This window comes from Leptodactylus fuscus, chromosome 3, assembly GCF_031893055.1.
Source record: "Leptodactylus fuscus isolate aLepFus1 chromosome 3, aLepFus1.hap2, whole genome shotgun sequence".
Taxonomy (NCBI): Eukaryota; Metazoa; Chordata; class Amphibia; order Anura; family Leptodactylidae; genus Leptodactylus; species Leptodactylus fuscus.
In genome coordinates, this window is record NC_134267.1 from 88,135,707 (window position 1) to 88,152,889 (window position 17,183).

Below are 17,183 nucleotides of genomic sequence, written 5' to 3' on the forward strand. Positions count from 1 at the left end.
GGCTTCAAACATAAAGATATAAAATTAAAATTTTTGGGGGAAGAATCAACAAAAAGTGAGACACAATTGTGAAGTGGAACGAAATTTATTGGATATTTTAAACTTTTTTTAAAAAAAGGAAAAACTGAAAAGTGGGGCGCGCAATATTATTTGGCCCCTTTACTTTCAGAGCAGTAAAATCACTCTGTTCAGTTCAGGCAGGATCTCTGAATGATCCAATGTTGTCCTAAATGACTTATAAATGATGATAAATAGAATCCACCTGTGTGTAACCAAGTCTCCGTATAAAAGCACATGCTCTGTGATAGTCTCAGGGTTCTGTTTAAAGTGCAGAGAGCATCATGAAGACCAAGGAACACACCAGGCAGGTCCAAGATATTGTTGTGGAGAAGTTTAAAGCCGTATTTGGATACAAAAAGATTTCCCAAGCTTTAAACATCCCAAGGAGCGCTGTGCAAGCAATCATATTGAAATGGAAGAAGTATCAGACCACTGCAAATCTACCAAGACCCGGCCGTCCCTCTAAACTTTCAGCTCAAACAAGGAGAAGACGCAGCCAAGAAGCCCATGATCACTCTGGATGAACTACGGAGATCTACAGCTGAGGTGGGAGAGTCTGTCCATAGGACAACAATCAGTAATACACTGCATATATCTGGCCTTTATGGAAGAGTGGCAAGAAGAAAGCCATTTCTCAAAGATATCCATAAAAAGTCTTGTTTAAAGTTTGCCACAAGCCACCTAGGAGACACCAAACATGTGGAAGAAGGTGCTCTGGTCAGATGAAACCAAAATCCAACTTTATGGCCACAATGCAAAACTATATGTTTGGCGTAAAAGCAACACAGCTCATCACCCTGAACACACCATCCCCACTGTCAAACACGGTGGTGGCAGCATCATGGTTTGGGCCTGCTTTTCTTCAGCAGGGACAGGGAAGATGGTTAAAATTGATGGGAAGATGGATGGAGTCAAATACAGGACCATTCTGGAAGAAAACCTGTGTGAGTCCGCAAAAGACCTGAGACTGGGACGGAGATTTATCTTCCAAAAAGGCAATGATCCAAAACATAAAGCAAAATCTACAATGGAATGGTTCACAAATAAACGTATCCAGGTGTTAGAATGGCCAAGTCAAAGTCCAGACCTGAATCCAATCGAGAATCTGTGGAAAGAGCTGAAAACTGCTGTTCACAAACACTCTCCATCCAACCTCACTGAGCTCCAGCTGTTTTGCAAGGAAGAATGGGCAAGAATTCCAGTCTCTCGATGTGCAAAACTGATAGAGACATACCCCAAGTGACTTGCAGCTGTAATCGCAGCAAAAGGTGGCGCTACAAAGTATTAACACAAGGGGGCCGAATAATATTGCACACTCAAATTTCCAGTTTTTTCTTTGTTAAAAAAGTTTAAAATATCCAATAAATTTCATTCGACTTCACAATTGTGTCCCACTTGTTGTGGATTCTTCCCCCCCCAAAATTAAAATCTTATATCTTTATTTTTGAAGCCTGAAATGTGGCAAAAGGTTGAAAAGTTCAAGGGGGCCGAATACTTTCGCAAGGCACTGTGTGTGTATATATGTATAAAAAATACAGCACTCTGGAAATAGTGAAAAAAAATTCACTGATGCAACAATTCGATTCGTAATACATGAAAAAGATTCGTAATAAGCTGAAACTGGGCTAAATAAAGTAAATTTTTTACTATGTTTGCAGTGTGGCCTACTTTTTATATAGTTTTATATAGTTTTTTTAGATAGTACTTTTTAATCTCTAAACATGTTTACAGGGTTCCCACACTGAAGAGCTTCTTTTACAGTCCCTGTGTCCTAAAGAATTATGAGTATTATGATGAGAACAATCATAATTGTTAAAAAAATATTTTATTTTCTTAAAAATTTTAAAAAATACCTCATTATTTAACATATGTCCTAAAACAATTCCATTATGTAAATTTATGTTCCCAGCACATCAGCATCCACTATACAGTATAAGCCATTTATATGAGGCAACCTAATACAATAAAAGAACTAAAGTTAAATGCTTGGTAAATATTGGTACTCGGAGCATGACAGGATTTGGAAACCGCTCATATCTCACACAGCTACTGTCTATTTGAAGAGTCTGTCTATTTTACATCAGCTATCAAATAATTCTTTGCAGAAATGATGTCTTGATAGTAGCTGGGAGGAGTGGGCACATCTGTACAGAAGTGGATCAGCACCCCAGTTTTCTGTCTATATTGTATATTGTTCATTCTTTACCGCCTATAAGTGCACTGGACACAGTCAGATACAAATAAAGTAGAGAAAGCACTCATATGGTTAAATAACATAACTGCAACACTCTCAAGTCCTATGAAAGATACTAATACATTGGCAGCAGGACTACATGAGCGGTAAGGTAGGGATCCGTAGATGATCCAGGACAATGACAATCTATGACTATGTCCAATACTGACTACAAGACCGGTGAAGGTATTGGTTGTAATGTGCACCAATAGGTTATCAGTAGTTCCTTTCAGTCCTGTAAATTGCAATTTGAGCCCTCCGAGGATGAGGCTTGTTTTTCTAGCATAAAACAGACTGTATTCAGATTTGGTCAACCTATAGGCCAAGTCAACACCTTGTACCTTGTCATATGCTTGTGAAACCTTTCCTAAACAATTTTTGCAGCATGTTGGAGTGCATCTTCCTGCTGTAAGAAGCCATTGACATTATGGAAACCGGTTGTCGTGAAAGGGTATACCTGGTCTGCAACACTGTTAAAGGGAGTCTGTCAGGTGAAAATGCTTCCTAAACCTATAGTCGTGCTATGTAGGGGCCATTTTATAGAAGCAGAAATTTTTGACAAACAAAATGTTGAAGCAAGGTACACTAGGGTGCCCAGAACATCATACTTCCTCACTCAGCTGGGCTTTTTCTAATACTGAATTATAGTGCCCTTTGTAAGTAAGTTATGCACACTCCTGCTGGTTCATGCAATGTAAAAAACATGATTTAACAGTCCAGGCCACCTTCTTCCAATAAACAATGATCTAGTGGCTGATGTGCCCATTTTTTGTGCATTTGGTGACAAAGAGGCATTATCATATCGACTGTGACCAGCAGCACCATAAGCAAGCTGTGATGTACTCTCTGTTCTGAAACCTTTCTTCTATAGCTATTCTGCTACATTAGCTCATCTGTGGGGTCAGATTAGGTAGGCTAGCCCCTCACACTTTAGATACCAATGGCCACAACACCAATTCAATGACTGCCATTTTTGGAGCTACTTTTGATAACTACTAACCACTGAGTACCAGGAATACCCCACAAGACCGGGTAGTCTGGAGACACTCTGACTTTGCATCACAATTTGGTCCTTGTCAAAGGTGCTCAGATTCTTTTGCTTTCCCATATTTTTTATCAACAATGCATCAACTTAAAGAATGGATTGTTTAGTTGCTGAACCATGTGTCCCACCCCTTGTCACAAAATAATCAGTGGTATTCACCTCATTAAAATAGGACATTTCACAACTTCTACTAACTTTTAGCATGTTAATAGGCACTGCTCCACTTATTCCTACACAGTTGGAATTATTTCTCTAGCCCTCGCAGATCCTGAGCCATCATTGCTGTTAGTTTTGGTGCCTGAAATGTCATATAGGTTCTGTACTGTCAGGTGGGCAGTGTCAGGCAAGAGCAGACAAGGGGGTGTGATTCAGAGATCCAATGACAGTGTCAGGCAAGAGAAAGATAGGGGTATGATCAGGGGTGAACCTGCCCTTTTTGCCGCCCGAGGCGGACGACAGAAACTGCCGCCCCTCACCCCCCCGGAAGAGGGGGCAGAGCGGGGCGTGGCGGAGAGAAGGGGGCGAAGCAAAGGGGGCGGGGCGAAGGGGGCGGGGCGACGCGGCGTTCGTAGGCAGAGAGCAGGCGGCCTCCGTAATCCACCGCTCGGTGCTAAGCCAGTCCAGGACAGCTTGTCCTGGACTGGCTTAGGTAAGCAAAAATGCCGCCCTCCCTGGGGCCCTGGCATAGTGCCGCCTGAAGCGGTCGCTTCAGGTCGTCTCATGGGAGGTGTGGCGCTGGGTATGATACTTTGCTCTAACACTGAGCACCAGACTGGAATCAGTGGAGCAACACCTATTAATTGATATAGAGAGTTGGACGTTGGGGAGGTGGTGAAAGGTCCTCTTTAAGATTTTGGCATATTTATATAGAGAGAAAGCAACATACTCTTACCTTAGTTGGTATGGAGGGATCTTTGCTATACCCTCTGGAGCTTCTAGTACATCTGTATATTGTAAAAATAAAACACACAAATTAATGAGAAAAAAGTCATTCAAATGAATGTTTTACTGCGACAAACAATGTCTGCAGATTCAGAATAAACAGAACATATTTAATACTACTATTAAGAATAATAAGTGCAACAAGACTGCAACTGAAAAGAGCAATGGTGCAGGAGAAAAATGGGTTATATAGATTCGGTAGGGCTGGGCAAATAAATTCATTCACCATTTCAAAGAAGCTCAAATGTGATTTTCATCAGCATTGTGAATTAAATATTACCCCCACCCCAGAGTCTGATACATTCCATGGCGGCATTCTCCTTCCACTCCAAGATATGATTAACAGTGTCTTCACTGTAGTCCATAGGTGGCAGTATGAGGAAGTCTGTATTGGATACATATGACTACTCTTTTTTTCATAAGCTTGAAAAGAAGACACAGATTAGAGATAATATTTTTGGTAAAACTTCCCAGCCCTAAGATCAGGGATACTTAACGCTGTCAGACAGTATTACTGGAAGAGGGACACTGCACTTTTCAGCTTTCACAAATACTTTACACACCTCTCCTTGGGCCTCCGTTTAAAGCAAAGGCAGATCTGGTCCTCCATTTACAGGTCCCCAGGCTGTTTGCACCATGTAACTGCTGTCACGGGCCATTTTGTAGAAATAAGGCCTGTGATTGACTATAGTGGTCACTCAGCACAAACAGAACTTCACTAGTGATGTCAGCCGGGGGACATATAGACAGGATACGGATCCTGCACCTACCGAAAACATTAGCCCAGGGAGAGTAGCGTTCTTTTTTTAAGGCCATTATAGGTGCGCTAGAAATGCAAATGTACGTGACATCTCATTTGGAACATATTATGACCAGTGTTATTAGGAACCTGCCCCGATTAACATAACTTAGAAACCATATAATCCATGGTCACAATAAATCTACTGGGACGACCATTTCCAGTGGGATCCTGAACAGGGAAGACCCATCTATGACATCCACATACCCTAACAAGACACTTGAGTATTTTCAGGACCCCAGAGAAAGTGAGCAACCATCATGATGCGAGTGTGAGGTGCGAGTCATATATTAATCATTTATTGCATATCCTGTAGATATGTAATCGCGTTGAAGATGGGAAAACTCCTTGAAATCTTTATTAAAATCTGAGAAAGACTGGAGCTAGATGGTGATCTTCACACAGTAACATCACTGCCTCCTGGGGTGAAAATATTAAAACACACTGTCAGTAAACAGATTTCTAAAAGAAAAAAAAAAATTAAGAGATTATAAAGGGCCTTACAAACTAAGGGTAAAGTTACACAGAGTGTTTTGCAGGTGGATTTTTGAGACAGAATCTGCCTAAAAAAACAAAACACCTCCCAACTCTCCTATTCATTTCAGTGGGAGACAGGCAGTTGATCTTTCCTCATTCTGTTTTTTTCTCAAAATCTGCCAACATAAAAAAAAAACAAACACTTTTTAACTTACCCTAAGGCCGGTTGCAGACGACCGTGGTGTGGGTCAGTGCGATATCCGTGTAATTCACGATCGCACACTGATCTATTCTTTTCTATGGTCCCGTGCACATGACTGTGACACATGCTGTATGCTCAGTGGGAGCCATACCAAACATCAAAACAGGATCCTGAGCATTGCACATAGGTATCTGTTTGGGGTCATTCACACAGCAGAAAATAAAGATCCCTCTTCACTTCCCAGCTACCTACGGCAGAATGGCGATGTAGAGCATCAGCATTCCATCGTGGCTTTCTGCCAAGGTGAATGGACAGGTCAGCAGGGAGTCTCAGGCAGCGGGTCCATAGCTAGATCAGCCATGGCATCCGCAACAAGATCAAGCAAGATGCTTGTTTTTTCAGCATCTTGCTGTGAAAAAAAATGCATTGAAAAAAATTGCAAAAAAAAATTGCATTGAAAAAAAATGGGAGGCACAATCTGAGCAGAATCTGCTGCTGAATTCCTACATGTGAACAGCACCTAAGTCAGTTAGTGGACTGAGCAGAATGTGTGACCACCACTGTGTTCAACTATAATAATAGAGTAAAAAGAACATAGGACCCCTCTTCTACTGATACCTACGGGTCCCACTGGTGGGGCCTACAGCAATAACACATTTATTAGCTAATAGCTTCTGCCCGTGACTTCGTCTGCGGGTTGTTGTTGGCGAGCCGCTTCTAATTAGGCAAATGTGGTTGGCGGTGATCCGCCTGCGTCCGCGTGTCGGCTCTGCTACATCTGTGCATATGCGCAGCAGCTCCAAATTTGACACAGTTCGTCCTTCCCCCCCAGCACAGTCCAAAGACCACATGCCCCTGTGTTACGCACACACACTGCTAGCGCGCTGCCTCAGCTCTGCTACATCTGCAGATTTTGAATACAGGGCTTGTGTCGCGTAAGAGTGTCTGAGCAGCTTGTGTGTTAGACATGGCTGAACAGCTGTTGCTGAAATGTGCAACAGTTCTCCCCCCTCCGAGGCAGAACAACAGATTCCCCGTTCTACTTACTGAAACTCTACAGCTGATATACTCCTGTTGTCCACACACAGCCTGTATGTTCTGTAGTCTCCTGATCCTCTATGAGACTCCATTTTCTTCAGCTTTCACACTGTCTGGCTGCCTCCAGTTTAGCTCCGCCCCCAAATTAGCATGCATCTCCGCCCACCACATAGCGTGATCCTATGGGATGGCTGAAGGGGCTGTGATGACGTCATCAAAGGTCCTCAAACGTAGTGTGTGTCTAAATTCGTGCTTAATGGTCATGTTGTGATGTCATTTAAAAGCAGCCTATATTTTAATCGGGGTTCCTATATATGCATGTGCTAAATTTCAGCCAAATCCGTTCAGCCGTTTTTGCGTGATTGAGTAACAAACATACAAACTTGCACATTTATAATATTAGTAGGGTAGGATCCCGTGTAAAGGCAATACCCAACAGACCCTATTATGAGCATTGGAGGAAAAAAAATAGTTATGAGAATGTAAATTAAATCATTGGAGAGCTGAAAAAAAAAACCAGACATCAAAAAAGAAAAAGTCAGCAAAAAAACAATACACATGAAAAATTAATGACAGCCACTGGTATAGACTGAACTGACACCTATAGTTAGAAGTTAAGAGTGCGGCAGATGGACACAGACTAATGATGTCATTCCCCATTATCTTTATGTCACAGTGATGGGTATGAAAGGAGTGCAGGAGCAACGAAACCATATTTGTTGTAATTCTTTGTTTTACATTTTTATGTATTCCTGTTATTATGGCTGCAGGAGAGATAAGATAATATTTGTTATTCCAACATCTATACACAGGTCACTCATAACAGTGATCTAAAGGATCAGGCCATTAGATGCCGAGTAGTAGTGATCTGCATACAGAGTAACCCAGGGAGCGAATACATCAGATGCTCCCAGCACCCTGCCCTATGTTACTGGAGGAAGTCAGTGATGTCATCACAATGTCACATGTCTCCATAACAACAACACCAAGATGGGGAAATTGTTTCCCCATTGACCCCTAATGTTAAAATTTGTGGCCAGTTTGAGCCCAGTGTTTAGTGCTTGTCTATGTCAGGGCACAGTGTTTGGACAATCTCAATGACAGTGCAATGATCTGCAGTGTATAGAGGATAGGAATAGGCATGTAGCAGTCTGGAATCTGTAGTGCCAGTCACATTGTATCTGTAGCAGAGGGATGTGATCCACTTGGATCTACCGTCACTATCTAAATAGTATACATTACTAAAATTGTATTTAGGTTCCTTGAAGAAGTTGGAACTGTGGCCTTCAGAAATCATAGCAAACTGCACTTCTTTAGTCATTTTACTTGTGTAAAGCCTTACACATTGTCCGGTGACCCAATACACATATATTACACATATATTACCATACTTTCTCCTCCATCACACAATAATCTATCAGGCTTCCCGGCTGAATATACATACAACGCCATATGAATCCTCCAGGCTGCCATAAACAGCTGCAGTTTATACTCTGCAGGTACATTACCCAACATTGCTCTGTTCGCAGGTCAGTACTACTAGTAAAGGGAGTGACAATATATATAAGCCATGCATCGGGGACTTATATGTAGGCAGATCCCTATACAAACAATACACAATACAATGGATTCAGTTATGATCATACAAGCCTGATGATGTTTCCAAGTTGATGATCTGTCACATCACCAGGATCCACCTCAGCAGGTAGAGCTTAGTACATATGTGTATATGTACATGTATGTAAGTTTAGGATGGACCCAGCAGATGTTCAGGTGGTAGCATTTCTTACCATGGCCTCCACCACATCAGTACAGGTAAGAGGACATGTCATGATGTAGCATACAGCTGACAGCAAGGATCCTCTGCACCTGCTGCAGATATGTAAACAGCCATCATATAACATAGGCCAGGACACTCACCGATTGCCAGGGCACAGTTATCCTTGATAGCCCTGTGCTTGTTGCCAGTGGCTTCCTTCAGCAGCTTTCTCAGAATCTCTTCCATGTTTCCAGGCTGTGATAGGGATGATGATGCTAAGCCCAGGGTTTAATGATGTCCCAGCCCCCTCTCATAGGACGTCTCAGTGCGCAGCATCCCTGGCTCCCAACTGCTGATGAATCATCTCATGGCTCCATAGAGGCTCAGCCATCGCAGCTGAGCGGCAGGGGGCAGCTCGTGCTCATGGAGGGGCGGGAGGGGTGGAGGGAAGGCTCCCCCCGCTAATTATTCTATTAGGAAATCCTCGCTCAGTCTTTTACAGCAGAGAAGAAACCATTGAGGAGGAGGAGGAGGGAGCGGCGCGGGATTTCCTGTGGGAGGATTGTGTACGTATTGGCTGTGGGATCTAGGTGTGTGCCTGAGCATGCTCAGGAGGACGGCACCTGCCGGGGTATCCGTGTACAGGCTGCACACCCTGCTAATAATGGACAGATAGAGTCATTCATTATATACTATTAACCAAAACATACTGTCGGCTCCAACTAGAGTACCCCCAGAGTCAGGGTCCCCAATACTGCACCAAGGCAAAGGCTCTAGTCAGCCACACCGCACAGAAACCACAAGAGCAAATGTACCAGCCCTGTAACTTTGTAATCTGCAGGCTGTCAGCTTGTACAGCAGATTTGTTATGGCAAAGGTGAGAGTGCAGACCCCCCCCCACCACCTCCTATTTCAGCAAGGTTTGCCATCCATGACATCAGAGTAAGGCTGGGTTCACACCTACACTCAGTGGGCATTTGGGTATTCTGTTAAAGTGCATTCACACAGAGGAAAATGGTACTGACTTTGGTGTGGAATCCGCCTCATTCAGCGCTGAAAAAAATGCCTCCCAATGACGTCAATGGAAAAGGAACAAATTAAAGTCAATGGGAGGCTTTTTTTTTCAGCGCTGAACCTGATGCGGATTGCACACCAAATTCAGCGCCATTTTCCTCCGTGTGAATGCACCATTACCCATTCTGCTTTAAAAATGCAAGCAGCACTTTTCTCTCAGCATGTTTTGTGCAGAAACCACACGGACCCCATTATAGTCTAACCACTAACCACAGTTAACCACTTTTTAATGCGTTCAGTATTCCATTCGGGGGTCCCCGAGCGAACTCTATACAACGGAATGTGAACTGGCCTCTATGTTAATGGACCTTAGCTTTGTCCATGTACCATACACACGGCCATGTATTATCAGAGGGCTGTGAGCAGGGACAAAAGACAGGACCTATTCCTGTCCATTTTGTAGTCCGAACTCATTACATAAAGTGACTGTGTTAGTGGTTGGCATCCGTGAGCCATAGGTAGATGCAGACTTTTTTTGCATGTAGCCTAAGCCCCTGAAGAACAATCAGAAGCAGAGTCATCCTGTAGGAACTCCGTCTTTAAAGGGGCTGTATCAGCAACATTATGCTGATAGAGACCCACATATGCGTGAATAGCCTTTATTATATTAAACTACCCCCCCCCCCCATTTTAAAATAAAACCCTAAAAAAGAATATGTTGTACTTATCTATCGTGCACGGTGGGCAGGCATTCAGGGTCCGACGGCATCTTCAGCCACGCCTCCTCTTCCAGCAATGTCCTCGGGTCCCGTCTTCCTCAAGACGCTCGCAAACTGCCATTGATAAATAATGTCGCGGGTGCATGCGCTGTGGCAGTAGTAGTAGGATATCGCTGGAAGAGGAGGTATGGTAAGTACAACATATTCTTTTTTAGGGTTTTATTGTAAAACTGGGGGGTAGTTTAATATAACTTTAGCGGTGCCTGAATAGCCTTTTTAAAGGCTATTCACGCATATGTGGGGCTCTATCAGCATGATTTTGCTGATAGAGCCCCTTTAACCCCTTCCCGACATGCGCCGTAATAGTACGGCGCGTGTCGGGTCTGTAACTATGGCGACCGCCCGGGAGCCGGGCGGCCGTCATAGCCGCCGGGTGTCTACTGCTTTAAGCCCCCGGACCGATCGGAGGCATTAACCCCTCCGGCGCTGCTGTCAAAGGCGCCGGAGGCGCCATCTTCCCAGCGGCGCATGGGCGCCGCCATTTTGGCAGGGATCGCCGGCTCCTGGAGCATGCTCCAGGGCCGACCCCCCCCCGTTGCCATGACAGCCGGGAGCCTTGTTAAAGGCTCCCAGCCGATCTGCAAATTCTCTCTTTTGCAGGCTGGTGTATACAGCCTGCAAAAGAGATGATGATTTTTTGCAATGCATTAGCATTGTAATGCATTGCATTAGTGATCAGACCCCCTGGGGTTCAACACCGCTAGGGGGTCTAATAAATGCAAAAAAAAAATAAAAAAAAAATAAAAAAATATAAAAATTATTAAAAGTTCAAATCACCCCCCTTTCCCTAGAACAAATATAAAAGTAGTTAAAAACTGTGAAACACATACATGTTAGGTATCCCCGCGTCCGAAATCGCCCGCTCTACAAATCTATAAAAATATTTTTCCTGTTCGGTAAACGCCGTAGCAGGAAAAATAGTCAAAAGTGCCAAACCGCCATTTTTTCACTGTTTTAATTCTGATAAAAATTTGAATAAAAAGTGATCAAAGCAATAACATTTCCCGAAAATGGTAGAACTAAAAAGTACACCCGGCCCCGCAAAAAAAGACGCCCTATGCATCCCCGTACACCTATGTATAAAAAAGTTACGGCCGTCGGAATATGGCGACTTTTAGAAAAAAAAAATTTTAACACCGTTTTGGAATTTTTTTTAGGGGTCAAAATGTAAATAAAACCATATAAATTTGGTATCCCTGGAACCGTACCGAAACACAGAATACAGGGGACATGTCATTTTGGCTGCACAGTGAACGCCGTAAACCAAAGCCCGTAAGAAAGTCGCAGAAATGCATGTTTTCTTCAAATCCACCCCATTCTGAATTTTTTTCCTGCTTCCCAGTACATTATATAGAATAATTAATGGTGGCATCATGAAGAAAAAATTGTCCCGCAAAAATTAAGACCTCATATGACTCTGGGAGCGGAGAAATAAAAAAGTTATGGGGTTTAGAAGGAGGGGAGTCAAAAACGAAAATCAAAAAATGCCATCGGCGGGAAGGGGTTAAAACATTAAGCCCTAATAAGAAATGACCATTGACTCAGCCAGAACTACCGTAAATCACTCAGTAGTGACTTCAGGAGTTTCCTGAGTTCATACATTACTGAGACAGCTTGTTCAGCCCTTTAGTATAACACTTCCGTGGTAAGTACAAAGGAAAGCCTGGTATTCCTCTTCTTTCATTTCCACTTTCTCTGAATAACAGCAGCGAAAATGTCTCAGGAATTAGGTAAAGTGTGTGGAAAATCTAAATCTGCAAACACTATTCTCTGATCTTAGGTTAGATAGTCACATTCTTGGAACCTAGTTACTATTTAGAGGGGACCTGTCACATGTCTGAGAAGCCTAATGGTAACAATGTGTAACATAATGAAGAAGGTCTTGTACATTTTGGAGATTGTGTAGGGAGGTAGCATGAAATTGCCAAAAAGAAAGCAGAGGTATGTCCATGTGAAAGTCACAGTCAAATCAAGGAAGTCACCCCAAATAGGGGGTAATCCAGGAGTGCAAGCCAAGGTAGGAAACCAGGAGTTCCGCAAACAGGGTAAGGTACTGAAAATAAGTTCTGAGAACACAGAGCCTTATTATTGAGGAGTATTTTTATCCACTGAGTATGAAGTACACAGCAACGGAAAGAAATGATACGTAGGCATAATAATGCTAAGCAGACTATTTAAGCAGAGAAACCCTTTTTTTTTTTTTTGCAAACAGAATTTTGAGGCAGAATCCACCTCAAAAACACCTCCCAACTCTCTCATACATTTCAATGGGAATCAGGCAGATTTTTTTTTCTAACTGATTTTTCAAGCAGTGTCTGCCTTGCAAATCCATTGAAATGAATGTGAGGCAGAAAAAAAATGCTAGCTAGGATATTTCATTTTTTTGCAAAAACAAAAGTTCCAAAATCATGCTGCAAAACAATGCTAGTGTTTTTTTTTTCTGCCTTCCATGGTTTAAAATGTTGACCAGTGTAGGACTGAGATGCCTAGGGCCCACAGATAGGACCCCTGCAGACTTGATGTACCAAGACAGCACAGCTACAGATAATGACAATGCCTTGCTGCTCACCTTCCATACTATACGCACCTCTGAACTACCTAAACCCACAGCTACACTCTTTATGGCATGCTAGCAGTGGGGCTCCAGAAATTGTTAACTTTACCTGTAGCTGCACTGTCCTGGAAAAGATGGTGTGCAGAGGTCTTGGCTTTCGGACCCCCACAGATGTAATATTGATGGCCTATCCAAAAGACAGGCCTCAAAGTTAGAAAGATGGATAAACTCTTTAAAGAGGATGTACAGGAACTGGAGCAAACCCATGTGGCAGGAGAGGTGTAAAAATAACAAAACGTGAATAATTCTCACCTGTCCCCAGTACTCCATTGTCCGCCACCAGTGTCCATAAGTATTGTGCCAACACCTTCTTGCTGGGAGTCCTGCAGGGACAGGGATGTTTATTTGTTTTTGTTTTTTTATTTTACACCTCCGTGGCCCAATTTATGGAAATCTCTTTAAAGCGGTTGACACGGCCTGATTTCACCGGTCTCCCCCATACTGTATGGGGACCACAGATGGGGCCATTATATTGAGTGGGGGCGGTGATCAGGTTAACATTCTGTTGGAGGGACATTAAAGTGTGTGGGGAGAATAATAAAGCGGTTGCCGGGTTTATTTTTTTTTTATGATCTATGCTCAGGATAGTCCAGAAATACCTAATTGGTAGGGGTCTAAATACCTAATTGGTAAAGGCCATCAGCTTTATGGAGCTGCTTTGGGCGCCTGACCTGTACACAATACGGGGCCGGAAGCAGAAAGCTCTGCTACACCTCAGGGTAAGTTCACATGGGGTCTTTTGGATCGGAACCTGAGACGGAGGCCGCCTCAGGTTCTGATCCAAAAACCAGGTAGCCGCAACTGAAATCTGGTGCATTGCACCGGCATCCAGCCACGCACTCCGCTCCGGATTAGGCCCAATGAATAGGCCTAGTCCGGAGGAAGATGTGTCTTCAGGTCGAATCACGAGGCAACTCCGCCTGAAGAATGAGCATCTCGCTTCTTTTTTCTGGGAGCTGGAAGAAACAGCTCCCAGAAAAAAGACCTGAGCGCCTCCCATTTTTTTGGTCACGGTTTTGAAGCGAATACAGCCTCAAAACCCTGACCAAAAACTCCATGTGAACCTACCCTTACGCTGGGTTCACACCAGCACCTGAACTCCATTTTCTGGTTTCTGTCTTCTGCATGCAGAAGATGGAAACCTGTCATGCCGAGTCCAACTGTGAGCGCTGGTGAGCGTTTTCTGCGCTCTGCAGCGAAACCGTCTTTTTAAAACCGGACACAGAGTACTGCATGTCCTACTCTGTGTCCGGTTTTAAAAAAACGGTTTTGCCACGGAGCGCATAAAACGCTCACCGGCATACACAGCCAGAGACTTTTCAAGCCCATTCAAATGAATGGGATTGAAACATGCCGTCAGGTATTCATCTCCTGAATTAGGAAGCTTTTTTTGGACCTTGCCGCGTTTTTTGTAGCTTTTTTTGGAGCGTCCTTTTTGTAAAAACCGCTTCAAAAAAGCCAGGCTGTTTTCCCCTCTCGTAAAGTGAATGGGCCAAAAAAAGCGACACTTTTTTTTGCAAAAAAACGCGTGGAAAAAAATGTGCGTTTTTCGCCTCCCATTCACTTTTATTGCTTTCTTCAGACGGAAAACGCCTGAAGAAAGGTCATGTCGCTTCTTTTTTTCTGCTAGCAGAAAAAAAAGCTAGCAGTCTACATAGACCACTATTGTAAAGGGGTGGATTTTGAAGCGAAATCCGCTGTCAAAATGACACTGGGTTCACACCTGCGTTCATGTCTCCGTTCTATGGTTTCCGTCTTCTGCATGGCAGAAGACGGAAACCATAGACCGGGTCCGGCCGTGCGCGGCGGTGAGCGTTTTAGGCTCTCCGCCGCGAAACCAGATTTTTTTATCCGGACACAGAGTAGTGCATGTCCGACTCTGTGTCCGGATTATAAAACCCGGTTTCGCGGCGGAGAGCGCAAAACGCTCACCGCCGCTCACAGCCGGACAGCTTTCTCACCCATTCAAATGAATGGGTGAGAAAGTCTCCTGCAGGCTTCCGTCTCCTGCATCTGTTTTATGCAGGAAACGGAAACCTGCAATAAGGACACATGAACGCAGATGTGAACGAGCCCTTAGCCTCTTTGCCCCCCCGTGTGAACTGCATTGATTTTCATTTTATGGCATTCATTGCACAGCCAAAATGAGATACCACCTGTATCATATGTGTCAGTATGATTAAAGAGATACCAAACCTATGAATCTCAGCAAATTCTACAACATAAAAAAAAACAACTGTTTTTCTGCAACATGGGGCCACAGCCATATAGTTTATTGTTTTGTTTTTTACGTTTTATCACGTTAAAAAACAAACAAACTTAGAAACATCGAAAAAAAATTGGAGTCACCTTATTCTGACACTTGTAACTTCTTTGTATTTCCATGTATGAACCTGCATAAGGCATGTTTTATTGTGGGGCCAGATGTACTTTTTATTTATATCATTTTGGGGAATATATATTGTTTTGATCATTTTTTATTTACATTTTTATGGGGGGAGGGGCAAAAAAAACTGTGGTAGTCTTGTAGGGAAAAAAGGGGCAATTTAGATTTCTTTTTAATTTGTTTTGTATTTTCATAAACTTTTATTTTTAAAATAACCCCAGGGGGTCTGATCACTTATACAATGCATTGTAAAATCCCTATGCTTGTATTACAGGCTGGCCGCCATATATCATAGTAGTAATAATACCGTAATAGTACAGCAGATGTCAGGGAAGGGTTCAATGAAACACCTGGTTTACTGGCTGCTAGTATATAGGTGAGATGCTTAGTAGCAGTGGCGTAACTACCGCCATAGCAGCAGAGGCAGCTGCCACAGGGCCTGGGACATTAGGGGCCTGGTGACAGCCGCTACCGCTGCTATCATTATACTCGGGGGGGGGGGGTCTTTTCCGACCCCCGAGTATAATGTTCGGTGGACCGGGAGAGGTAAGAAACATAAAAAACACTGTTACTTACCTCTCCACGATCTGGGCAGGCTTCCGCCTAGTCGTCTGAGGTCTCATGACCCTGGCCTGCGTCCCGGGTCATGTGACGTCTGACATCGTTGAAGATGGACTACTTCAGAGGCCGACAGTGTAGGAGACCGGAGATAGGTGAGTAACAGAGGTTTTTTATGTTTTTCTCCCCCCTGGGTCACCGATTATTATACTCTGGGGTCTGAAAAGACCCCAGAGTATAATAATTGTTTATAGGTGTCCACAGTGGGACATAATACTGTGTGCAGGGGCCACTATGGGGTACAATACTGTGTGCAGGGGCCACTATGGGGTACAATACTGTGTGCAGGGGCCACTATGGGGTACAATACTGTGTGCAGGGGCCACTATGGGGTACAATACTGTGTGCAGGGGCCACTATGGGGGATAATACTGTGTGCAGGGGCCACTATGGGGTACAATACTGTGTGCAGGGGCCACTATGGGGTACAATGCTGTGTGCAGGGGCCACTATGGGGTACAATACTGTGTGCAGGGGCCACTATGGGGTACAATACTGTGTGCAGGGGCCACTATGGGGTACAATACTGTGTAGGGGGGCACTATGGGGGATAATACTGTGTGTGGGGGCCACTATGGGGGATAATACTGTGTGTGGGGGCCACTATGGGGGATAATACTGTGTGCAGGGGCCACTATGGGGCATAATAGTGTGTGCAGGGGCCACTAAGGGACATAATACTGTGTGCAGGGGCCACTATGGGGCATAATAGAGTGCGCAGGAATGCATAGGAGGGGGTCAGTTGAGGTCTTCGGTGTCGATCGAGGGGGGCCCCATGTCAAAAGTTCGCCAGGGGGCCCCACCATTCCTACGCCACTGCTTAGTAAAAATGTCCTGCTCGTAGTTCTACTTAAAAACTGCATGCAGTTCTTCAGTGGGTTCTGTGTGAATCCAGCCCTAAATGGTGGGCAGTGCTTGAGGTTACTTAGGTTCCAGCTTCTAGAGCTTCCCTGCTTTGTGTTCATATCTCCGCACACACCCACTTTGGAGTGTACATACACATCTCACACGGGATGAGTCATAGTTTTCCTTCCAGATAAAGCCAGATGCTCAGTTCTGCAAGAAGTCAGACAAATAAATGCTGGCTATGAACACTACATCCTGTGATGTCTCTAATAAAACAATATGCGCAGTATAACAACGTCACAATAAAAACAACACTATTAAAGTGACACTCCCAGGGCTTTATTCTTTTTTGTCTGTTAGAAAGGAACATG

General features: G+C 43.8%; 1 protein-coding gene across 2 annotated transcripts in view; it reads right to left on the minus strand.

The window, feature by feature from the left end:
• The window catches only part of ARFGEF3 (ARFGEF family member 3), a 58,125-nt gene extending 49,102 nt beyond the window's left edge, over positions 1-9,023 (minus strand). For both annotated transcript variants that reach the window (XM_075267912.1, XM_075267911.1), the window contains exons 1-2: positions 8,717-9,023; positions 4,231-4,282 (exon numbers count right to left, since the gene is read on the minus strand). In XM_075267912.1, coding sequence (XP_075124013.1) covers positions 4,231-4,282; positions 8,717-8,801 — 137 coding nt within the window. In that variant the 5' untranslated portion in view covers positions 8,802-9,023. The remainder of the gene's footprint in view (positions 1-4,230; positions 4,283-8,716) is intronic.
• Positions 9,024-17,183: the final 8,160 nt, after the last annotated feature.